Raw genomic sequence first — 26,653 nt, 5'->3', positions numbered from 1 at the left:
GGCTCTGACGTCACCGGTGCGCCGGTGAGCCCCGGGGCACCTGGGAGTCGTAGTCTTTGGTGGTCTTTGGCCGTTGCCCTCACGGCGGTGCAGGGGGAGCTGTGGTGTCCTCTGCCGTTTCCCTCACGGCGGCGTCGGCGGCAGGTAAGTGCGCTGTGTTATTTCAGCCGTTCCCCTCACGGCGCGGACTTTGCCTTGTCCCCCTCAGAGCGCTCGGCGCTCCCGTGTTTAATCGCGCCCCCGGGCGCTGGCTCTGATGTCACCGGTGCGCCGGTGAGCCCCGGGGCACCTGGGAGTCGTAGTCTTTAGTGGTCTTTGGCCGTTGCCCTCACGGCGCTGCAGGGGGAGCTGTGGTGTCCTCTGCCGTTTCCCTCACGGCGGCGTCGGCGGCAGATAAGTGCGCTGTGTTATTTCAGCCGTTCGCCTCACGGCGCGGACTTTGCCTTGTCCCCCTCAGAGCGCTCGGCGCTCCCGTGTTTAATCGCGCCCCCGGGCGCTGGCTCTGACGTCACCGGTGCGCCGGTGAGAACCGGGGCACCTGGGAGTCGTAGTCTTTGGTGGTCTTTGGCCGTTGCCCTCACGGCGGTGCAGGGGGAGCTGTGGTGTCCTCTGCCGTTTCCCTCACGGCGGCGTCGGCGGCAGGTAAGTGCGCTGTGTTATTTCAGCCGTTCCCCTCACGGCGCGGACTTTGCCTTGTCCCCCCTTGTGTATGGATATACCACCTCGTGTTCAAATTTGGCTAAGTCCTTTTTAAATTTCTCAATCTTTGATTGAAGGATAGAGTCCTTTAGGTCTTTATTAGCTTTGTTGGATTCCTCCAAATTCTTTTTGAAATGTATGTCAAGATGTCTGGAAATGCTAGGTCTCCCCAGTGTTTTGGTTGGCATAGTACTTTGTATGCTAACCTCGGTCTCCCCTTGTCCCAGATATAGTGTGAGAGCATTCTTTTCAAGGTTGCAAATAAGGATTGGGAAATCAGGATGGATATGTCCTGTAAAAGATATAGGAGCTGGGTCAGAACATTCATCTTAATCACATTTATGCGGCTCATCTTTAAAATCGGGAGGCTTCCCTATCGCTCCAGGTCCTCTCATATCTCCCCCAGTATTGGGGTGAAATTTCGAACAAATAGTTCCGCTATGGTTGGGGTGATCTGGACCCATAGGTAAGTGATATAGTTATAGGACCATTTAAAGGATTTGTATTTTTGGTTTCAGTTGCTGCTTCCAGGGTCAAGGTCAGATTGAGGATTTCACATAAGTAATTTTAAAGCACAGGAGCTTTCATTTACCTTACGCTGGTGCCATCAGAAAGCTAGCACCTCAAATGTATATGTTTGTTTTAAGAGAGGCCAAATAGAACAGTGACTTATGCTCTGTCAGTCAAGAAAATTATGCAATATGAAATCTCAACGCATCGTACCGGCGCAGTTGTTGTTGGCAGGAGAGCGGGGGACGCCGAGCACAGGACTCCACGCCCCAGGAGGCTGCGGGGCGAACAGCGGACCAGCAGCCTCTCCCCCTTGATACCGGGGACATTCGAAAACTCCTCGCACCTCCCGCTTCGCGGGAGACGCATCATACCGGCGCAGTTGTTGGCTGGAGAGCGGGTGACGCCGAGCACAGGACTCCACGCCCGAGGAGGCTGCGGGGCAAACAGCAGACCAGCAGCCTCTCCCCCTTGATACCAGGGACATTAAAAAACTCCTCGCGCCTCCCACTTCGCTGGAGACGCATCGTACCGGCACAGTTGTTGGCTGGAGAGCGGGGGACGCCGAGCACAGGACTCCACAGCCCACAAGGCTGCGGGGCGAGCAGCGGACCAGCAGCCCACTCCCCCTTGATACCGGGGACATTAAAAAACTCCTTGCACCTCCCGCTTCGCGGGAGACGCATCGTACCGGAGCAGTTGTTGTTGGCAGGAGAGCGGGGGACGCCGAGCACAGGACTCCACGCCCCAGGAGGCTGCGAGGCGAGCAGCGGACCAGCAGCCCCTCCCCCTTGATACTGGAGACATTAAAAAGCTCCTCGCGCCTCCCGCTTCGCGGGACACGCATCGTACCGGCGCAGTTGTTGGCAGGAGAGCGGGGGACGACAAGCACAGGACTCCACGCCCCAGGAGGCTGCGAGGCGAGCAGCAGACCAGCAGCCCCTCTCCTTTGACATCGGGGAGGATACAGCTAACAACTCTTTCCCGCCTCGCGGGCGGTGCCGGGCTAAGCCCGGGCAAAGGGTGGGCCGTCTGTGGCCGGAAGAGGCTGGGCTGGGCCACCCCCTTGACATCTGCAAAGAGGGTTTTGGACAAAAAGGTACTGTTGCCTGCCAATCTATTATCTAGACTGAAAGCCCCCAGGACCTGTTTTTTTTTTTTGCCACCCATAAGGGCCTACTAAGGACACGTCGAACTTTTGTGTGTGTAGCTCCTCTCTGTACATTGCATTGGTGTGTTTAGTCCACTTTCTATATTATTCGGAAGCTTTAAAGATGGGCTTGTGTGGCTAAGAAACAAATTCCAGCTCCGCCCAAATCGAGTGCTAAACCCACATCCATAGATAGGATGTTGGAGAAAGCCCTGGGAGCTGTGGCCTCAGAAATAGAACGGACTGAGAGGCGTTTATCTATTACACCAAACCTAGAATCTGAATCATTGATTTCTAGCACCTCATGTGAAATAGAAGCCCTACCAATAGAGTTATCTATGACCCTCTGGTAAACATAGATACAACGAGCATGGAGTCCCCGAATTGCAGTCCTTTAATCCAGTTAGACAGAAACACCAAAGCTAAAGTAAGATCTAAAGCTAAGCCGCCAGCTAAAAGAAAAAAAACACAGAACCCTGTCGTAGCTATAGATAAGCCCTTGGTGGGTAACATAGCAGTGGACTCTACATGTCTTACCACTGATCAGCCTGTGTGGGTGACATCGTTGGTGTTAAATTTACAGATACAAATGAGAGCCATTGTCAAAGAGGAGCTTAGACCTATATTAGAAAGGTTGGAAGGGCTGAATGCAATTTTGAACGAACGGTTAAAATCAAGGGAGATAATTAAGGTTAACTCCACCTCTGATATCATGACAAGTGAGCAGGCCACCAATAGCCACCCAGTAGATAAACACTGTTCTATTCCGAATGAAAGAGCGCTTTTACTAAACACAAATGCAAACCCAGAATGCGTACAACAGGTTTGGAAGCTTAACGAAAAAAGTGCAGCAATGTCTTCCTCAAACCAAACAAATGCAATAAATAAATATCCATTAGCGTCCAAAAGAACAGGGGAAACTCACAATAAACAAGGCCAGGTGTTGGAAAAAACTCAACCAATACATGAGCGCAATGATCAAATATATTGTCCACCAAACATAAATCTTCCCCCAGCGTCAACTCCCTATGTACTACTTTTGGCAGGTGTACCTGAATTAGGAAAGGGACAGACAGAATCCCACCAAGCATTAAAGAACAAATGTGTTCATTGGTTAACAAACCATAGCGATTTTGGATATGAAAACACCGAAGAGATTTTATTTACAAGAAGGGTGTGCTGTATTGGCGGACGACACAAGGACATTGAAAGAAATTGTATAGTCATTAATTTTAGAAATCCAATGATGACAGAAAGAGTTTTAGCAACGGAGTCTGGGAGGAACATGGGTAATATTCTCTTACTTCCTTTAGATTTTTTTATCCTCCCAACATACCTCAGCAGTTTTATTACTGTCAGCAGTTGGGAAGGAGACCTGTCCAAAACAATCTTGCATTTTTAAACATAGGTCAAAACTGGAGAAACCAACCCATTTTTGTTATCCCCACTGGGAATAGGTTCAGCCCCCTAGAAGGGGTGGACTGACTAGTGGAAGTCCCCGAAATTGCCAGGGAGAAACATCCTCCGTCTATTGATTTTGATCATAAGGGTTATCCTATAGGGCTACATCCCCAAAGAGAGGAAGGTCTGGTCGTTGAGAGTATGAGCAGCTCCCGAAGCAGCATCCCTAATAAGGGTGGTTTAGCCCAGAATGAAAGTTCCCATCAGTTTACAGCAGAAGGGATAGTAGAGCAGACAGACCCAGAAAGAGGAGGCGCGATAATGAACATTCAGTCCCTGGAAATTGTCAATAAGAATATACATAATTGTCAGGTTGCACAGGTTCTATCTTGGAACGTTGCGGGTATCAATAATAAAATAGATGACACTGATTGGACATCTTTTGTTAGTCCACATGATATATTCATATTCAAAAGAAACCTGGGCAAGAGGACAGGTAACCAAGTCGGGTTACGCCTCTTTTAGTATCCCGCAACATCGGGTGGTGTTGGAAGACCATCAGGGGGCTTAATTACAGGGTAGGTGCACACCTGGGTTGCACGACCGTGCAACTCGATACAGGCTCTAGTGATACATTGTGTGTCCTATTGCAGTTCACTCTTAAATTTCCGATTGTTTTAATTAACGTATACTCTAGGCCTACCTCTATGGGTAAGGAGTCCACTATTGTGGAGGAACTAGATATATTTCTATGTAGCATCACTTCAAAACAAATGGTCCTTGGGGGGCTTGTTTCTTGACAGTTTACTTGAAGAGGACCTCCTTTTTAACATACCGGAATCTAGATGCCCAAAAGTAAATAAATGGTCCCCCCTGGTAATTCAGATGAATTGCCTTGCCCTTAAATATTCTCTAAGAGCATGTAATGGAAGATCAATGTCTGAAACATCAAATGGTTTCACGTTCTATAGTAAGGACCGAGGGTTCCTATTAGATTATATTCTTATTAATTCCAACTTTTGGGATATGATGGTTCATTTTAAAATTCTTCCACGTGCAGATAGTGACCATGATGCGCTAGTAGTAGATCTCAAAATATTGAACTCAGAGAGTGCTCATGCTGATGATGCTCCCAGTGATCCCAAATTAACTGTTTCTAATTGCAGGAGCAGAGAATGTTGGGTACATTTTAACCAATCACTGGAAAACATGAGCAGTCTTTATGATGCTCTATTACCCATATTTGTAGAAGCCTCTACCCTATATAACCATAATAGGGACCTTCTGGATAATGAGGCGATTGAGTTAAATCATGATAAATTAAAAGACTTTTTATTAAATTTCTTTTTTCCCAATAAACCCAGTAGGCCGGGTAAGTCAGTGCCCCGCCCTTGGTATAATGCATCTTACCGTAAGGCTAAAGGTGCATTAGTGGCTTCTATTAAAGCAAAGGATCGCCCTCAAATTAAAATTCTGAGAAGGGTTTATAAATTAGCTGTCCAAGAAGCGAAACATAGGTGGGAAATGGAAAATTGGGATTTATTAAAAACTGCACTAGGGGATAGAGATATGAGGACATTCTGGGGAGTTGAAAATTCTGGTTCGACCATACCTAAAAAAGCGGTAGAACCAAATTTGGATGAAGAGGTCTGGCGGGAGTACTTCGAATCTCTTTAAAAGGAGGAAAAGGAGTCTGAGGAACTCCCAATGGCTGGAAGTCCCCCAGTAGTGGATCACCCCCTAATTATAAGGGACATAGATCCTTATCCTGATGGTAGTTCGGGCCCGAGTATAAGCCTACAGGAAATAAAGGGAGCAGTGGCAAAAATAGCCCCAGGTTTGGATAAGATCCCTGGGGATCTTTTTAGGAGTGAACCACTTATCTGGGCCCCGTATCTTTGGGTCCTTTTTAATGCAATAATGATGGGTATAAAGATTCCGGCTAGTTGGGCCGGTGCGGAGATTATTCAGATTTTCAAAAAGGGCTCCCCACTATTACCTAATAACTACAGACCAATTAGTTTAATCGATAACCCACAAAAAATATTTGCACAAGTCTTGCTCCTCAGTCTCCAATCCTAGATGGAACATAAGGGGGTGCTTTCCCCCCTCCAGGCAGGGTTCAGTGAAAAACTGTCGACCCTGGACCAAGTACTAAGATTGCAATTGCTGTACTGGAAGATAGTCTGCCTGGAGGGGGTAGCCTCTATTTAATATTTGTAGACCTGAGGTCAGCTTTTGACCTGGTGCCAAGGGAAAAACTGTGGTCAGTTTTATATGAGATGGGGGCACCTGTGTATTTAATTCAACTCATTAGGCGCTTACACGAAAATAACTATGCTCAAATAAGATATGGTAGGGACGGAAAACTTACAGCACCCATACCTATTAAAAGTGGCGTACGCCAGGGCTGCGTTCTTGCGCCAACTCTGTTTAGCCTCTATATCAATGGCCTGATAGATGCCCTGTCATCAGAAAGAGATTTAGTTGCCCCAAAATTAGTCTCACGTAGAATTTCAGCAATGATGTTTGCCGATGACACCCTTTTGATAGCTAAATCACCCATGGGGATTCAAAGGGTTCTGGATAGATTTCAGTTATTCTGTAGGGAAAGAGGTCTAGAAATAAATCTACAGAAAACTAAATTTATGGTGTTCAACAATCCAAAGAGTACCCGTTCACACCCTTCACTTAACGGTAAACCCCTTGAAAGAGTTTCATCTTTTATCTACTTAGGCATCACCATCACTGAATCTATGGATTGGGGGGCCCACATTGTGAAGTCGACACTAAAACTGGTTGTCGACAGGGGGCATCATGAAGGTTTTTAATAAGTCAGGCAAGAGTGCTGTTAGCCCGGCATTAGAAATCTACAGGGCCCAGGCATGAGGGGGCCCACTATATGGCGCAGAGCTCTGGGGGTCATCCTAGTCCAGAGCCATTATCACAGGTTGAGAACCACTATATTAGGCATCTATTTAGGCTCCCGCGCAGTACCCCTTTAATTCCACTTCGATTAGATGCAGGATTATTGGCAATAGCAGAGGTGCTGAGTCTTAAACCCCTACTGTATTGGCGTTGTCTGTGGTCGACTCCTGAACTTCTCCCCTACAAGGAAGAACTGTCTGAAGTCTTGAAGACGATGGGTGCTGTTAAATTTCCCTGGTTTGCCCACATCAAGCATTTGTTAATAGACATGGGTCCTGGGGGATTGTTTTCGCTGACCCGGAGTTAGCCTGTTAACTAATTTCCAGGAATCAAATGAAGGCTCATTATGAAAACTATAGAATGGCTTCACTTCACACTAGTTCTAAAATAGGCAAACTAACCAAAGCCTTTCTGGAAATAAAAGACAGTGCTAACTTTGAGAAGGTGCTAGATCTTATTAAACCTGTGACTGCAAGAAAGCTTTATCTACAATTTAGATTTGGGGTCTTGCCTCTTCGATGTTTTACATCAAAGTGGAGACCCCAGAATGCGGTCCGGTGTCCCGCTTGTGATCACCCCGAGCAATCAGAGCTGCATGTCTTTTTTATTTGCCCAGGCTATAACAAAGCGAGGAAAAGATGGCTGGTGCAGATTTGCAGGAACCTGGGTAGTAGGCGTTGCATTGAAGTGTTTAGGATACTGAAGTATGACCTCAGTATCCCAGTTGTCTACTCAGTTGCAGGATTCCTGTTTTCCATGTGGTGCACCAGAAGGGTTTTCTTGAAAGCATCTAATGATCTATTGAATAAGCTTTAGCAAATGACAAGGTTATTATTGCTATTTGGTATAATCTCCCTCTGTAATATAGTATACTGTCTCATACTGAAGGGTTTCCCCGTTGCTTTTTATCAAAGTGTTTTTACCTAAATTATTTATTTATTTATTGCACTATGCACTTTCCACAAATTCGTATGTGTATGTGTAACAATTGCACTTTTCTGCTTTGCCCCTTCTTTTTTTAATATGGAATCAATGTAACTTCTAAACCAAGTCTGTAATGTTTTTAACTTTCTTGAAATGTCATGTTTTAAAACTCTTTGATGTATTTGAATAAATGGATGTTTTTACATGCTGCACTTTTTTAGGTCACATTGACCGAAATAAAAGTTTCTTTGAACTTTGAAATCTCAACGCTTGAATACAGTGGGTGTGTAAACACATTTCTGTCATCTTTGTTTCTTTCCTGTAATTGTTCATTGTATATCCATTGTCATGGTGGAACAAGGCTGAAATGCTTTTTTGTTTTAGGGAGTAATGGTCCTCAGAAGTTTTGTGTTGAAAAAGTGGGGAAAGAAAACTGGCTACCACGAAGCCATACATGGTGAGTAAACTTGAGAAAAATTTTCTGTTTCCTCTAGACTGCACTACTTCTGATAGGAAGAGGGCACAATAATATAACTAGCTTTGGATCTTTACCATGTTGAGAGAGAAGTTAGTGGCTCATACTCTGAATTTTTGTATGAAGATTTGTATATACAGCTAAACATGTAACTATCCTCTATGCACAATAGGTATGCATGCTACATTGTTTAATTGAAATAAACATCTTCACGGTGTCGCTACATAATACATTGCTTTAAAGTAGTACCATGCTGCTTGACTCAATGTTTAGCATGTGGTCATACAGGCAAATGTACTCATTACACATGCTGGGGTTAATTTATTGCGACCCGCTTCCCTTGTGAGCTTAAGTGTCCTTTGTATGTATATACTATACCAAAGTGAGGTATAGTGTGCCCCTAGTCCAGGGAGTCCCCAGAGGTATAGCAGAGGCTAAATTAAGTAAGTACTAACAGCTCTCTTTGTGGTAGTGTGGGCGAGCAGTCAGGCTTATCCAGAGGGCGTGTTAAGCATGTATTGTATTCACTCAATCAAGACTGATGGAACACACTCAGAGACTGAATCCAGACATATTAGGTATGTATAAAAAGGTATACTTACATTTTATTTTTAGAACCAAGCAGAATTTGGCACAGGTAAGTAAAATATACTCCCAAATGCAAGGAAATACAGTTGTGGATACATTTGCAATAGTTACAAGTTGGTATTGGTTCAAAAAGCAGTTTACATTGCACAATAATTACTTTCAGAAAACATTTATATTACTTTGACTACGGGGGGTGGTATGCCTAGATACCACACCAAGGTATCTCACAATACAAAGGTAGGTAAGATTTGTCTTGGTTTAAGTTATAATGATTTTTTCCTCCATACAAACAGTTCAACACATTTAAGGCCAAAACTCATACAATGGGTTCCTATGGGAAAAAAATGGTTATCTGATAGAGACATCTAGCCGCAGATCCCTTAACTTAGAATATCCCCAGGCGTGAGACTGGATACAGATTTTTTTTAGCAGCACTGTGCGCCGGGGGATGGCGCCACACGACCCCGCCCTGACGTAAGCCACGTACGTGACGTCAGCGAGGTCATATAAGTTCCTCCCGGTGCGCTGACGTCAGTTTCCTTCTTTTCCGCGTGCAACGCGGATCCGGAGTGAGCTCCTCTGGCCTTTTTTAAGGTCTCATTTTCTGTGTGCAATGCCTTCAGGCTTTAAATCGTGTAATTCCTGTTCGCGGCAAATGTCCGCAATGGAACTGCATCTTATTTGTATGTGGTGTCTGGGCGAGCACCATGACTCCACGGACTGTGAAGCCTGCCAACGTCTGAAGCCAAAGTCTCGGCGGGAGCGCCGTATGATGCTTCTCTCGGCATGGCTGTCCCGGTCGGAGTCGCTCGCCCCACGGCCTCTTCGTCGACTGCAGGTCCCTCTACTGTTCGGTTCTGCAGTCGATCGCCCTCTAGGGTCTGGGTCTGTCGTTCTCCACTTGGTAAGTCAAGGCGCTTTTCGCCTAGGTCTTCGACCTCACCTTTTTCTGTTGTCAGGGGCACTGGTTCCCGGAACTTTCCGGACGTGAGCTCCCAACGGTTGCCCTCCCTCTATCCGCCTTTTCAGGATGTGCAGGCAACTCTGGCCCAAATGGAGGCCTATGCTACAGCTTTGCAGGCCTCCCTTGGGTCCTCTCCTGTTCCTGAGGCGTCCTCGGGACCTCCGCTTTTTGTGGGGTCTCCGACGGACTTGCCGGCGGGTTCGGCCCTGTCACCAGTTTAGCCCTTGCCTCCCAGGAACATCGAAGATGTGATGTAGTTACGGCACAGCCCGGTTGGGTCCCCCTCCTCCACATGGAGTTGTTAAGGCGCGGCCCAGCTGGGTCCCCCTCTGCCACCCACAGCAGCTCTGCCGCACCGCATAGCCCCGCGGGGCTCCCTGTGGCGCCGCAGATGGTTGCCGGTACTCAAAGCCCTGACTTGAGCACACCCCAGCCTTCTGGGCAGGTGGCCGCCTGTCAGGAGCAAGGGTCGGCGCTGTCCCGGCACTGGAGGCTCATCTCCTCGGATCCGCCTCGGCTCCTTTCTCTGGAATTTGAGCCTGTTCTGGATGAGGCGGCGCGGGGGGCGGTGCGGAAGATTGACTTGCCGGCCCCTTCGCCCTCTCCTTCAGAGGGGGAGCTTGTCATAGTTTCGGCACCGACTCGACGCCGGATGCTGCCGAGTCAACATCTGACGAGGCACAGTCGGCGCCAACATGATTTGTTTCGGCGCCGTGTCGACGCTGAGTACTGGACTCTTCTATAGAGGCCTCTGGAGAGAGTTCAGCGCCGCCCTCCCGCCGTCACCAGATCTAGTGTTACCTGTGCCCCCCTTGGAAATTGTGGAGCCTCCTCAGGAGCTCCCAGATCCAGCAGGATGTTCGCCTCCCCAGGAGCCCCGCCAGGATCCTCATTCTTCCATGGGGCTTCCTTCCGTGGGGCATTGGGCGCACCCTCAGTGTCTTGGGAGGGTCAACTTATAACCCTCCCCCACTGATGAGCTGTTTTCCTCTCCACGGAGGGCTACTGAGGCTGATCCGGCTTTTTTGAGAGTGGTCTCTTTGGCCACCCGCATTTTAAATACCCCTCTGTCTGTGGACCCCTTGCTTGAGGTCCTCCACCGTGGGTCTGGAAATATGGAGCCGCTTTTGCCTTTTGAGGCTTCCTTTCATGATGCCCTCTTGGGCACCTGGGTCCGACCTGCTTCAGGTGACCCGTGGCTCGTTAAGTTTTGCACCGCCACCGTCCAACTCCACATGATCCAGTCTGTCTTTTTGTGCGCCCTGATGCTCAGTGGGTTGTGTTGCAGACTGCCTTTCCTTCTCTGCCCCCTTTATCGCTCCAGGTGGCTTGAGTCATGGGGTAGGAACATCTTTGCATCCACTAATGCGGCCCTACGGTCCTTAAATACAGTGTGTGTTTTGGCTTGGGCTACCTCTGCTCTGTGGGACTCTGCAGAGTCTTTGCATACTGCCACCTCTGAAGATGCTAGTGTTGATCTCCTTCCCCTCATCCGGGATGGCCGCGACCTTGCTGAATTCACAATCCGTTCAGCCTTAGATGCTGGGATTCTTTGGGCCGAGCCATGGCGAGTTCTGTTGCCTTAAGGCGTCACGCTTGGTTGTGAGATAGCGTCTCCCCTGAAAATATCCGGGAGCGACTGGTTGACTTACCCTTTGATGAGGTTTTGCTCTTTGATGCTCGCGCCAAGTCGGCGGTTCACCGGCTCCTAGCGGGCTATCGTCCTCCCACTTAGGCCCTTTTAGGCTTGTCTTCTGTGGTACTTTTTAAATTCGCATCCTTCAGATGCGCTCTGTGTTTCACATGGGCAGTGAGCCTTATGTCGTCTTTTTTCTGTGGTCAAGGGTGCTTACCCTTTTATTGGCTTCCCTTGGATGCATTTTGCTTTCAGCTGCCTGTTGGCCTTCTGTGACCGTGTCCACAGGTTGCTTTGTCCTCTGACTGTGGTATTCAGCCGGTGGCTCAGCTTGATAATGTGATAATGCTTTATCGCGCCTCCTATTTAATTTATATATGCAACCCTTGATTGTGTCTCTACGTAATAGCCCAGGCATAACCTTCAATTATGCAGACGATCTTCAGTTGGTATTTAACATAGATTCCTCCAATACATCCATTAGTAATTTCCAATCCACTAGGACCTTCATTAGTGAATGGATGTATTCTAGTCAATTAAAACTTAATCCCGATAAAACAGAGCTTGTTCTAACTGGAGGGTCCACCAACCCCTGGAACCCCAGCTTCTGGCCTTCATCTCTGTGCACCCCTCCTCGACCAGTAAATTCTGTAAAAAGTCTTGGAGTTATCATCTGTAGCGACTTGTCCTCGAAGCCACGAATCAATGATGTAGTTTCCTCCTGCTTTTTCCATCTCCGCAGAATTCGGAAGATCTGTAGGTTCTTGACCACAGAGGCCCTTACTCTTGTCATCTTGGCCCTGGTCACCTCTCGCATTGATCATGCGAATGCTCTTTATGTTGGCATTCCAGCATACCAACTTCATCACCTACAGGTCGTACAAAATCAGGCAGCTAGGCTCATTTTCCGCCAACCCAAGCATCAACATGTTAGACCCCTGATGAAGAGCCTTCATTGGCTCCCGGTAGCCAAACGCTGTGTATTTAAATTAGGCTGTACCATCTTAACCTCTTGGCTGCTAATGACAAGGGTAACTCGTCATGGACTTTCCATTGATTTCAATGGAAAACAAAGGGGCCTTCAAATCTTGCCTTAGCAGTAAAGGGGTTAAAAGCCCTTGCTGGTCATGGCCCTGCTTTCATTTCTTCCAGGATCCAACATTATGTCCCCTTACGTGAACTCCGTTCCTCTCACCTTCACTTGTTCACTATCCCCACTTTCAAGCGAAAAAAACACGGTGGTCTTAGGTTTTCTTTTTTGAATAATGTTCCAAGAATCTCTCTGCCGCAGTCCTTCCGTTCTTAGCGCCATGAAACCGCCTGGTGTAAGTGCGCTTTAAAAGTAATTTTACCATAACATAACATATCAATGTCATTACTGCTCGGAACTCAGTTCACAGGTTCGGTTCGTTACTGCGTTCTTTTGGCCTTGATTATTGCCCTAAGAAGTGTCCCCCGTTGTTGGGGTATGCATACTCCATGCTGGGTACTTGTACACTATTATATAGCCTAGCTTATCTCGCCTGGGCCTGGAGATCATGTGGGCTCCATGCGTCGCTTGGTTGTCCGTTATACGGTGTTCTATGTTTTTCCCTGGTGCCCTCTGCTTTCGCCATGGTTATCCACCTCCTTTGGAGGTTTCGTGGCCTCCTCTTCCAAAACGGCTCCTACCTGCCCTTATTGTTCTAGGTATGGTCCGGTATATACATGTTCATGCTCCTGGCTCGTTCTGTCTCTACATAATTGTATGTTTATACATTTATGTCTACATGCCGGTTGCCTTGGCATCCTCTTCTTACGCCGTCACCTCTTGTCGAGGCTGCGAGGCCTTGACCAATATCTCCATGTGTGGGGGAGCTTTTCTGAGTTGTTGCAAGTGGCCCATAGGTTCCTCCTTGCTTCCGCTTACTGGAGTAATTTTCCAAATTGACATATGCTCCCTTTTTGGTGTTCGACACTGTACGTGTCTTTCTGGAATGTTGATCTTGGATTCTGAGACTCTTCCCACTATTCGTTAACTTGGTGTTTTTGGCCTCTACCTTTGGATATGCCTACTCTTGTTAATGCTAAGCCTGCGGGACAGTTCTTCTGATGGCAGTGGTCATTGATTACTGTCTGCAAGTCTATATTGTGGGTTGTTTCTCACTTTGGCTTCATGCTGCCCGGTTGGGCACTCTTCTGTTCCTGTGTAAGCCACTTTAAGGTCTCTATGGCCGTTTGCCGGCGGCATATTCTACCAGCAGGTTGGGGATTGATGCTATTGCCCCTCATTACCGTTTTGGGATTGGGTGTGCGCTTGGTGTGCTTATTGTCCTGCTGGCTATCCCCAACGCATTGCTCAGGGTCTAGCTCTTGCCTTTGGGCTCTTGCCACCGGCTCCTTCGACTTCCTTCTATAGGCTAGTCTGTTAGACGCTGGTTGCATCTCTTCAAGTTCATTTCAAGCTTGGGTCAATGCACTCATCGTGCGTCATTTAGAGGAGAGTGATCCTTCTTCCTCTCGCTTTCCTTGCTCTGGTATAGGGCTCATGCCGTTCTACCTGGCAATTTTTCTACGGGTATGGTGTGGAGCCATTCTGGTATGTTTTTCGGATATCTTCTATCCTGTGACTTCTGCTCTTCGAGCTGCTGGGGTTCCTGTAGGGCTGTTCTGCCACAGCTTCTCCCCTTATCCGTCACGCTGTTGCCGGATCATATGCTTGGCGCTTTCTGTTGTCCTTTCGCAGACCCGCCTCCCTTTGGGTTATGGATGTGGTATCTATTCTAAGTTAAGGAATCTACGGCTAGATGTCTCTATCGGATGTACGAGTTACTTACCTTCGGTGACGATGTATCTGGTAGAGACGTTGTCTAGCCGCAGATTCCTTAACGCCCACCCAGTCTCCCCGTTCTGCGAGGACCTTGTCTAGTGGTTTTCTCCACTGGCCTCTTCAGTTGCCATTGGGTTATATCTCAAAGGGGTTCAGATTGTTGCACTCCCCCGAGTGCTTTCATATACAGTTCACCTCTGCTGAGGGGCTTCTTTTCTGTTATATGGTGCCTTTGATTCACTAGGAGATTAGTTTTCCTCTCCAGTTCCCTTCCCTTCCGTCTGCTCTACTATCTCGGGGTCCTGGTCTCCTCATGGTCATCCTCTTTAAGGGTCGGTTGTGCCCTGTTTCCTACCTCTGTTTTTAGAGGGGGAAAGGCCAGTCTTCTCATCCTTTATTACAGTGGACTGTTGTTCTTTCTGTGTTCCTTTGTTAGTGGAAGTTTCAAAAAGACGAGGGAAACCCGCAAGGTAGGAAGGACCCTGGGTATCAGCTAATTATTGAGAACAGTGTGTCCTTCAATGAATTATACTAACGAACAATAAATATAGACCAGAATCAGTTCTATATTGGTTCATTCATCTCCAGCCGGACATGGTATGATTTAATAGATATAAACAATCAGTGCTAAAGTTCGAGACAGAGCGTAATAGAGTGGGACACAACCCTGTATCCTTCAAGGTTCAAAACAAGGAGAAAATAACACTTACACAAAGCATTTTCAGGCACAAAAAAGAGCTCATCGCCAATACATGAATCATGAGGGCAAGCTTTGTAAAGACGTAGACAAAAATGCACAAGTTTTAACTAATGTGTTTAACATGCATTCAGTATAAAGGAGTCGACGACGTTTCGATCCATAACGAGGTACATAGATCATCATCAGGACGGAGATTTACATACCCCTAAAAACTAACAATGCCTCGAGGGCAAGTGGGAGGGCTGATGTCGCCAAGGTTTAGGGGTTCGAGGCAGAATTGCTATAAGGAAACCGCTTGGTCACTACACAATGAATGTGATTCCAATTGGTAATGACTGCATGAGTTGGACGGGTCGGGGGTTGAGATGAGCCGGCCCTGAGGGAATCATGAGGTGGGTGCTGGACTGCTACACAATGATTGAAGATGAATAGGATTCCATTGAGTTGGACAGGTCGGGGGTTGAGATGAGCCGGCTTATCTCAACCCCATCACCTTCCATTTATATGTGTAGGCAGTGTCTATTCTGTCTTTAAGATGGTGTCTTCCACCATCCTCCTCCTTTATTCACAGATTTTTCATCCCTTCGCACACTGTTCCCATACTTTCACAGTTTTTGGTTGGTGGCTCCGCGTTGTGCCGCTGAAAATTTTCTCAGAAGAAAACGGACGTCAGTGCGCCATGAGGGACTTATATGACCTCGCAGATGTCACGAACGTGGCCGACGTCAGGGCGGAGTCGCGTGGCGCCGTCCCCCGGTGCGCAAAGCTGGTGCTGCAAACAATTTCCAGATCCAGTCTCGCGCTTGGGGATATTGTAAGTTAAGGAATCTGAGGCTAGACAACGCCTCTACCAGATATATTGTTTGAGTTTTAGGGGTTAGGAGCCAGGTTCCCCAAGGTCTACCTAAGCACTCAAGTTGCACCACCAGCGGCACTGTAGCAGCAGGGTGCCAAAAAGATGTCGGCCCTGTGATTTCCAATGGAGCCATTTGGTTTGTCAAAGTCCCTGCAAGCTTGGGCAGGGAGACTTCCTGAAGGCGACCACCAGCTGGGGAGTTAATTTGGGTTCTTAGGTGCCACCTAAGGCCCTGGGGCGTTGGGTGCAGGGGTGTCTTTTAGCGCCTGTTTTCTTTACCAGCCCCGGTCGTGGTCGAGGGACCCTTCAGGTTAAGTCTACAGATGTCTTCTTGAAGTTTAATGGAGGTTGGGATCACCAGATCCCAGGTCAAGATCGCTCGCTAGGAAGACGACCTTGTGATGTTGGGCTACTCAAACTTCGGCCGTGGGCATTGGGTGCAGAGTGGTGCAGAATCGTGGAGGCGCCGGAATCCGGATTCGGATCTTGGAGTCTTTGTTGAACAAATCCAGTGCTACGGTAGACAGTCTGGAAGGTGAGTGCAGGGCAGGTCTGGAGGGATGCTGGCTACGCCTGCTTCTTCACTGTAGGCAGATCGGAGTCTGGTGCAGTCCAGTAGGGCTGTGGCCTAAGCTGTAGGTGTCCTCTTCTTCCTGGGTCAGCACTGCTCTTCGGTCCTTCTTTAATTTTCCTCGATTCGGATGAGACAAGGTTCAGGGTTGCCCCTAAATACTAAATTGAGGGGCATTTAAAGGGGTTTGTAGGTCAGGACTAATGGGTCCCTTCCTTGGGGTTGGGCACACCCCCTATTATTCCATCCTCCAGTGGGAGGGGGCATGAACCTCTCCCTAATAGGCTGGGTCCCCTCATCTTCAAGATGAAGGGGTCTGGAGTGTGCTTCACCTCGCCTCTCCCACCTGAGGTCTGGGGTTTGTAAAGGTTGGCACATACCACTTCCTAGCAGCTTGGTTTTCCAGCTGATTCTTCCGCAGAAAGTGGGGACCAGAACCGGTGGGAGCCAGTTGCTGAGGGCAGTAAAAGGCAGGACAGCTTCCAAAGGCAGCAGGCCGTTGAAGCTCCCCCTTCGTGTGTCCAGCTCATCCTTGGGGAGGAGGCATGACACCTCTGCCCAGGATGGGCTTTGTTTCTGGACCTAGAAAGCGGAGGCTCTCTACCCAGGGGTCCAGAAACCTGTCTGGTGCTGGCAACCATTCAGGAACTCACTGTAGCATTATCCTGAATGAGGGTAACGTCCCCAAACGCACTCAATAAAGAAAATTGTAAGGCTGATGTAATTTGATTTGCACGAAATAAGGTTTTATTACCTTAACGTGTCATAATGTCCACTGTATGATAGCGTATTACGAAGCGAACCCGAACGGATTCTGCAGAGGTAAAAATGACAAGGTTCCTGTGAGTCACCTCGTAAATCAACCGGTAACGGTACCCTGGAATCTATAATACGGGTGTAGCGTATCTTACCAAAATTCAGCATCCAGCGCCGCCATAACCTCAACCGAGCATGACCCGGAAGTGCATTGGGCATTGATATAAATGTTTGGATGTGACTGTAACATTACAAAGAAAAGAAAAAAATTGAAAAATGAAAAATGAAAACATAACCAAAAAGAACTTTGAATAAAACCTTATTTCGTGCAAATCAAATTACATCAGCCTTACAATTTTCTTTATTGAGTGTGTTTGGGGACGTTACCCTCATTCAGGATAATGCTACAGTGAATTTATAGGATCCCAATACTCAGTGGGGCATACCAAACAGCACCTACCCACTTGGATTAACATATTACCTTACTTTTGAACCAAGGAGTGCGACCGTTCCACATTTTCAAATTGTTATAACCATTCAGGAACCACACCAGGGCTGGTCGATTTTCAGGGGGCATCTCTAAGATGCCCTCTGAGAACATTTTACATTAAATCCCACACTGGCATCAGTGTGGGTTTAATGTGCTGAGAAGTTTGCTACCAAACTTCCCAGTTTTTAGTAAAGCCATTATGGAGCAGTGGAGTTCGTAATAACCAACTCCCAGACCATATTCTCTTTATAGCTTTATTACACTTACAATATCTAAGAATGGACTTGGACACTGTAGGGGTACAGGGTTCATGCCACAGTACCCTCACCTGAGGGTAGTGCACCCTACCAGAGGGGTGAAATACCTAGGCCTCATGCAGCCTGCAGTGGCTGTGTGCGGGTGTTAAGGTACAGAGCTTCTAAGGGTGGCCAATAGGTGCTGCAGCCCTTAGAGGCCATACCTGGTTACAGTTCCCTTGGTATCCATGGTACCTTTTACAAGGAGCGTATCCGTTGCCAGAGATGCGCCAATTGTGGGTACAAAGGTTTAGCCTTGGGAAAGAACACAGGTCCTCGGACCCTCATTGGCAGGTACCCCTGGCACATCAAGTTAGGTTGCTTCAGATGTCAGGCAAAAGGTGGGGGGTAAACATGCAAAAAGGGGCTCTTTGCTACATCTGTCCAGACCCCCATCCATCCCAGAAACATGAGCTGTTCTATTCATAACCAAAATGTACTATTTATCAATTCACAATTCATTAAAAGTAAAGCCCGCTTTCCAACATTTATTTTGATAAAGCTGACTGCACTTTCACGACTACCATGAAATAAACTTGTGGTGCATTCTGTGTACACAGTAATCCATTGAGATCGGCTTTAGAATTGACTTGCCTTCCAATACGATACCGCTGCCCAACAGCACCTCTCAACTGAGGCTGCAGCCCAGACTCCACATCCCAAAGCTGCTACGTGCCTTTTTTGATACCCGAATGTCTGGACCTCACATGAATTTGAAAAATAATGGTGGTAATAGAAAGGCTGCTGGGGACCCTGAGCCACCTGATAACCCAAAACCTAGCTTTCAGATAATGCTGATGACTATGTCAACTCTGGGAGCCCCTTTAAATATCCTGTTCTCTCATTCTGGCAGTGAGACCGACACCTGGTGAAGAGCACACAATGCTTGATCACTAGCTATGGGACAAACATGTTCATGAGGCAATCTACCAACAGGGAGTTTCTTTTTCCTGTGTATCGTGCATAGTGTGGAAGCTCCACTTCCAATGTTACTCAGTAACTTGCCCCTTTGTTCTCTTTGTGTATGTGTCTTTTTTGTTTTACATTTTGGGCGCTAATGCACATGGTAGTTGCAATATATTTTCATTGTTGTGCCATATATGATGAAAGGACCTCTCAAATGTATGGTCACCACTCTGACCGCGGAGTCTGGAATTGCCCAATGGCCATATAATGTGCAGTGTGTTGGAGAATCTCACAATATTGCACATGGAGTAGGACTCTGTTGCTTGAACAGCAACATATCCACTTATAACGCCCAAGTTCTGATTTGCGACACTACACACCCATGTGGGAAATTGTTGAAGATTAATTCTCGACGGAAACCACACTCCTAGGTGTTACCGAAGCAATCCGTCAGAATTTAGATAGAGGGGAAACGGTGGCGCTCATTCTGTTAGATTTGAGCGCTGCTTTTGATACCATATCACACACTGTGCTCATAAATACACTGAGCAAAATAGGAATAGGCGGAGCAGCTCTCAAATGGATTCAGGCATTTCTTTCAAGCAGAACTTATCAAGTTTTTCCCCCAAAATGCCTGCTCAAAAACCTACTCTTTCGCACATGGTGTGCCACAAGGCTCCATCCTGAGCCCCCTACTTTTCAATCTTTACGTAAAACCTTTAGCGGAGCTGGCAGAACAATCTGGACTCACAATTTATTCCTACGCAGCGATTCCCAAATTATGTTTTCACTATCGGCGCAAAACCCCAATGACACCTCCACACTTAAGTCAGGGCTAACTAACATCGCAACCTGGATGCAATCTAATTTCCTACAATTGAACGGAGGAAAAACAGAGGTAATAATACTGGGAAAACAGAAAAATCTATGGAGCCTACAACATTGGCCAGATAAAATGGGCACCCTTCCTACCCCGGTATCACAAGTGTGTAACCTAGGCATACTCCTAGACGATACTTTAAGTATGCATGCTCAATCAGTAAAAGTTGCAGCCACTTGTTTCTCCATCATTAAATGGCTGAGGAAAATATGCTGGATGCTGCCAGATACAACAACAAAAACTGTAGTCAATGCCTTAATTACTTTCCGGCTTGACTGTGGAAATGTCCTCTATGTGGGCTCAAACAAACCGATTCTCCACAGACTACAGATGGCCCTAAATGCGGCAGTTAGGCTCTTATGTAAGGTACCGAAAAGAGAATCGATCTCCGTATTTCGACGCAAATTACATTGGCTAAACATTGAAAATCGAGTGAAGTTCAAAACAGTCACCTACATGCACAAAATTAAAGCCAATATAGCCCCCAACAAACTCTGCACTTCGGTCAAACCATACATTCCATCTAGAAATCTAAGATCAGCCTCACACAGCCGTTTTTTGGTCCCTAAATACAAACTAGCGCAAATTGGAGGGAAAACCTTCACATACCTAGGACCATCGTACTGGAACTCCCTCCCAATCTCACTTAGAAATGAAACAAACTACTCCAGTTTCCGCAAGTTGCTAAAAACCTGGCTGTTTGACAAATAAGATGCCCATGCTCCACCCTGTCAAGGCTTCTATCTGCGCCGGGAAACCCTTTTTGGGTAGCTGTCGCGCAATACAAATTCTAATAAGAATAATTCAATTCAGTTGCTTTTATGTAGTGAATAGCTACCCAACCAGGCCTCCCAGTGCTTATTTGCCTCTCCCAGTGCTATATACCTCCCTGGAATACCCTCCCTGCCTCCCTCCAAAGTCAGTTGTTGGATGTCTGCTTCAGAAAACATCTTAAACCACACCTTTTCTGAAGCGTGGTCTTTAATTTTTTGCTTAAAGCCCCCACTTCAGAAAAGGTGGATTTTAAGAAGAATTCTGTAGCAGACCTCCAACTAACTGACTTCTGAGGGAGGCAGGGAGGATGCTCCAGAGCTTGGGAACAAGATACGCAAAGGAGCTGCCACACTTCTCGCTCTTTTGACCGTGGGCAACTACAAGAGCCCTTGACTACGTGATCGAAGAGACCGCCCTGTAACCTAGGAGGTAAATACATTCCAGATGAAAAGCGGGCCTTTTCCATGGATGGCCCGATGTGTGATGCAAAGAGCCTTGAAAAGAATTCTCTTTTGAACCAGAAGCCTGTGAAGTGCTACTAGGGCTGGTCTGGCTGATCGGTGCTTAGGTGTTTTGTGAAGGACTCTGGCTGCAGAGTTCAGGACAACTTGGGAGTTTTGTTGTCACGTATTTTGGACTCCCTAAGTAGAGAGGGTTCCCATAACCTAGACGTGAATTTATTAGAACCTTTACCACTATCCTCCTAGTGGATTTTGGTGACATATGTAGGAACTTTCTGAGGGAATTAATGATGCCAAAACAAGATCCCGCAAAGTTTCTGGCCTAGGCTTTACTGCTTGGGCAGGCTTAGGTAATTCTCTTAGTTGTTCTGGCTATGACAGTTCCAGCCATCTTGACCTGTTGTTCCCAGTCACTAGTACCTCTGTCAAGTTTTAGACTACTTGCCGACATTGTCTGTGATCTCCTTAAGGCATGAATTAATTTGAGTAGAGTTTCGGCTGACATTGGGTGTAAGGGCCATGATGATTTATGTGTCCTCTGCATATAACACTAAGGCAAGACCAAGTGACTGTACAATTTCTGCTATGAGAAGAACATAGGTAAAAAAGTGTGGGGCTCAGTGATAAGTCCTGTGGAACTTCACACTTTATAGAGGATGGACGATTGAATAGAGAGAACCTTCACACACCTGGAAGCTCCCGTTTTGCAACATAGACGTCTACTAAATTCACATACTGTGCATATTCTGCCATCTTGTGGTTGGAGTCAGAAAGTGCTTTTTAGGTCTCGACTATGCAGCGCGCATGCGTTGCATTGGAGGGCCTTTAGCCGTCGCTCTGGTCATTTTCAAGCACACACTTGTGCTTGTGACGGCATCCACCTTGCGGGAGTGAGCAGGGGCGCGCCACAAGCACGGGTGCAGTGCTTGAAAATAAGTAAACTGCGCGTGCACCCATGCACCACTCCCGCAAACAGCTGCTGCTGCTTGTTAGTTAGTGCAGCACGCTCGGCGCACAACTTGCGTGTTTAGTGCTGCTTGTTTTCTCTCTCCCTTGCCTTTGATTCTTAAATTCCTCCATGTGTCCTCTTATGTGAAACCTTATCAAAATTGGCCCAAATGTGAGCTTCCACTTCTCTTGCAGACCAAAAACTATCCTCCTCAGAACTGAGGCAGTACTCCTGTCTTCAACAAATCGAACTTCTTTTCCATGTTACTAATATCAATTGATAATTTTTCTACAACCTTATTCATTCTTTATTCCACTAAATCCTAAACTCTGTTAGTATCAACATTTTCAACTGAGCAAACAGCTCAACTGCCTCATGAACTTAGATGGACCCCGAGTCATTAAATGATTTGAGTTAATCAGCTGCAGTGAAATGAACTTGCAATGAACGTGTGAACCAAATAAAAACATTTTTTGTTGCAGTTTATGTAGCACGAACTCGGCCCGAAGGTAATGGAGTGCTTTACATGCGCACCAGTTACATTACACTTTCATTTTCGTAGGCACACGGGGTGATTTTCCCAGATTCAGAGGATGTTTAGCTGACGCCGAGACTCAAGCCCAGTTCCGGCTCTGGCCGTTAGGCCACATCCATGTGCTCATTGATTTTCATGTGCTCAATATATTAGGATGGCTGCTGCATGTACACGTCTGAGCATCAGTATAGCAACATAAATAAATCAGACTTGCATTGTGTCACTCAGAAGGAAAATGCTCTCTCCCTGAGAGCTCAGGTACACAAGTCCATCTTTCCATTCACAGACGTGGCAGGTCCTGTCACACGCTGCCCCTGCAACGGTCTGAAGCTCAGGCACAACCTAGAAGATAAATTATTGAGGAAAATGTTTTTTTTTTAAACCCTAAGGAAAAACAATGCGCAACGCTCATTAAAAAAAGAAAATGTAAAGAGTAACCAAAAGTGCTCTTGACCAAAACAACTGTATATAACGAGCATATATAACTTAAACTAAACAAACTTGCTCATTATTAGTTGAACGGTTTATAGTTTTTGACCTTACATACTCAGGACGAGCATTTCCCCGGCAGGCAAATACTTTAACCACAACAGGCTGTACATTCACCACAACATAGAACTATGAAGCACATGACCCCTTATCTGTTGGTGAGCTGAAAAAAAAGGAAGATAGTTGTGAGTTCTAGATGTTCAAGAACGTTTTTAGGTTCTCCATATTTTTAAGTGGGCCGGTTCTGCCTGTACTCGGTACCGGTAGATGCTGAGACAAGTCCCTATTGGGCACTCCATTTTTTCCCTGACTTCACCCTCAGGGTGGTAATGAAATCTTAATTTTGCAACAGTACCACTCTTCACTGCTTTTAAGTAACTTCAAAGGTACTTGTTATATTTTACAGTTTCATCATTTCAAAACTGAAGCATTTGCAATGATATATTCAACAAAGCTGTTGTTGCTTATTTATCTTATGCAACTAACAACTGTTGACAAAGCCAATAGTCCTGGCTATTCTTAATAATGTTACTTGTTGTATTATATATCTGATTGCAATAACAGAAACAGCAAAATACTAGTCTGGCGGCACACTAAGCTATGCACAGAAAAGCCACACCCTTAATTACATCGGCCATTCCCCTTTAAGACATCCCCAGTTTTTTCATCCCACCTAAAGCTATGAGGTTCTCTGTTCTTTTATGGTGGCTCTAGTAAGCGGCCAATGATTTATTGCTAATTGCCTCCGTGATTTGCCATAAAATCCTAATGCAAGTGCCGAAAAGCTAATCCGGTTTCACAGTTATTATTTTTATATATTCATTCAGTTCTGAGCCTGTAAAACACAGAATGAGGATAAAACTGTTTGTTGCATAATTTGATTTCTCCACATCTGCATTATACAGGAATGATTGGCAATGCTGATTTTAGAAGTATTATGTATTTTTTGCCCTTCGGCCATTCCACCGCAAAAAGTGTAACATTACCTCCACCTTAAACCAGATGAAGCTAGCATGAAACCATTCCCTGCGAGGGAAGTTACAGTTCCTACGTGCATGCTCTTAGAAATCACATGCTTCCAAAACCTATCAGCTCATTTATATTGATTGAAGAGAGTGTTGAATTCTTGTTTTACCCGTCTCCTGGCAAAACAAGCATTGGCATAGCCAATAGGTCTCGCCTTTGGGACCTTATAAGTGTTTAGTCATGCAACAGTTGATGTTGCTCCAAGGACATTGTGTTGCATAACTAAATACTTAGAAGGGCCCAAAAGCGAGACCTATTGGCTATGCCAATGCTTGTTTTTTCTTTCTCTTGAATGGTTGTGAAACCCGATCCCTGTGGTCAGACTACAACTCCCCTCGTGTGTGTGTGGAAGCTCTCATATTGTTTTTTCCACCATGAAGATCGGAAGTGCACTGAAGACTTCTGAGAAAACACAGCAGCAGATGCAGGCAAGAAGAAAAAGCTAGCAGAATCTCCTGAGAGAGAGGTGGTACCAAGGACAGGTGCATGAGGGGAAAAGATTTCGAGCAAACAAGCCTTTTTTGGCGCTGCTCACTTGGTTCCTCATGCACCAGAGCAAGTACATTTTTCGCAGGCAGAATATAGTCTCCAGGTATTTTGTGGGGGGGGGGGGTGTCTGCAATGAGCTGAGGGTTCATCCGAAAACAAGGTAAGAATTTACTCCTTTACATATAATAGATGAGCAAAGCACGGATGAATGGCTCGAGGTACTAGCATGGCTCACTTGGTTCCTCGTGCACCAGAGCAAGTACATTTTTTGCAGGCAGAATATAGTCTCCGGGTATTTGGGGGAGGGGGTTCTGCAATGAGCTGATTGTTCATCCGAAAACAAGGTGAGAATTTACTCCTTTATATATAATTGATGAGCAAAGCACTGATGAATGGTCCCGTCCCAGGTACTAGCATGAAAACTTGAAATAAAGCAGCACAGCCTCTTTTTTCATTACAAGTTTGGGAAACTCCAACACATCTACCATGCGGCGATGAGTCAATATGCTATTTAGACACTAAGTGTGTGTTTCTTTAAGATATTTGAAACATATTTTCATAGTTTTGCACTAAATTAAAAACGTGCAAAACATCTACCATGCTGCGCCTTTGGCAATGTGCCAATGCGCTGTTTTTACGCTACTTGTGTTGCTTTAAGTTATTTGAAACATATTTTCAGAGTTTTCTACTAACTTTTAAAACGCACAACACATCTACAATGCTGTGCCTCTGGCAATGTGTTAAAATGCGGTTTATATACTACAGGTTTGTTCGTTCAGTTATTTGAAACATACTTTCATAGTTATTTTGTACAGCGTTTGAAACGCACAACAGTGCCTCTTCCAGACAGCACGATTCAAAAAAGGGGGTGGTGATGAACAGAGTGTCTGAATTAAGCAGACCACTCTTACCCAGTCCAAAGATCAGGGCTTGATCCATCACCGTTATTTAGCTCACTGCACCATCCCAGCTCAGAACCTGGCTATATGCAAATTAGTCTGTCCCTGGCCCAGTGCATCATGGGAACAGGGCAGACCAAACTACCAAGCCAATTCTTCACCGGAAAGGAGACAAGCTTCCGGGGACCGGTTTCTGGCATTTCAGCCGTCGTCGGCCCGGCTTGCTTGAATCCTGATGGTGCAGTGAGCAAGGGACTCATGTCTGAGTATACCCTGCCACACCTATAGTGGCCAAAAACGATTCAAAAAAGGGGGTGGTGATGAACAGAGTGTCTGAATTAAGCAGACCACTCTTACCCAGTCCAAAGATCAGGGCTTGATCCATCACCGTTATTTAGCTCACTGCACCATCCCAGCTCAGAACCTGGCTATATGCAAATTAGTCTGTCCCTGGCCCAGTGCATCATGGGAACAGGGCAGACCAAACTACCAAGCCAATTCTTCACCGGAAAGGAGACAAGCTTCCGGGGACCGGTTTCTGGCATTTCAGCCGTCGTCGGCCCGGCTTGCTTGAATCCTGATGGTGCAGTGAGCAAGGGACTCATGTCTGAGTATACCCTGCCACACCTATAGTGGCCAAAAACGATTCAAAAAAGGGGGTGGTGATGAACAGAGTGTCTGAATTAAGCAGACCATTCTTACCCAGTCCAAAGATCAGGGCTTGATCCATCACCGTTATTTAGCTCACTGCACCATCCCAGCTCAGAACCTGGCTATATGCAAATTAGTCTGTCCCTGGCCCAGTGCATCATGGGAACAGGGCAGACCAAACTACCAAGCCAATTCTTCACCGGAAAGGAGACAAGCTTCCGGGGACCGGTTTCTGGCATTTCAGCCGTCGTCGGCCCGGCTTGCTTGAATCCTGATGGTGCAGTGAGCAAGGGACTCATGTCTGAGTATACCCTGCCACACCTATAGTGGCCAGACAGCACAGCGCACAGCAAATCTAGGAAGAAATTATTCCCAAATCTTCTTTCAGCTAGGGCTCAAATGCGCACTAAGCTTATAAGGGGAAACTTAAAGAAAGACAGGGGTGTTTTTCTTTACTTGAAACCGGATTTAAGGGATATTTAGAACTATATCCAGGCTTTCACAGGGGGGCTACCTCCCAAAAATGTTTTCCCATAACAACGGAAAAAACAGGCAATAAACCATCAGAAATTATTAGGACTCACAAAAATACAAGCCCTTTTGAGGTCTCGCCTGGCATTGGAGCGCGCATGCGCTCCTCGCCCTGCGAGGGCTATAGGAAACACTCTTAAGTCCGTCGACCGTTTCCAATTGGCTTAGGTCGTGATTAATGTTTTTCCGTGCTTTTGGTTTGCTGACTGTCACTTTTGTTGAGGCTCTTGCAGTTTTGTGATGCCGCCCATCGTGACAAGCGCATCTGTTTTCACTCAGCCCAGATGCAAATACAAGCAACTGAATGAAA

At 46.4% G+C, this 26,653-nt stretch overlaps 1 protein-coding gene across 4 annotated transcripts in view; it reads left to right on the top strand.

The window, feature by feature from the left end:
- The window catches only part of ITCH (itchy E3 ubiquitin protein ligase), a 1,274,207-nt gene that overhangs the window by 1,209,701 nt on the left and 37,853 nt on the right, over window positions 1–26,653 (top strand). For all 4 annotated transcript variants that reach the window (XM_086932290.1, XM_086932292.1, XM_086932291.1 and 1 more), the window contains one exon: window positions 7,997–8,069. In XM_086932290.1, coding sequence (XP_086788416.1) covers window positions 7,997–8,069 — 73 coding nt within the window. The remainder of the gene's footprint in view (window positions 1–7,996; window positions 8,070–26,653) is intronic.

Source organism: Lissotriton vulgaris, chromosome 7 (genome assembly GCF_964263255.1).
Source record: "Lissotriton vulgaris chromosome 7, aLisVul1.2, whole genome shotgun sequence".
Lineage (NCBI taxonomy): Eukaryota > Metazoa > Chordata > Amphibia > Caudata > Salamandridae > Lissotriton > Lissotriton vulgaris.
This window is presented reverse-complemented; position numbering and strand designations above follow the sequence as displayed.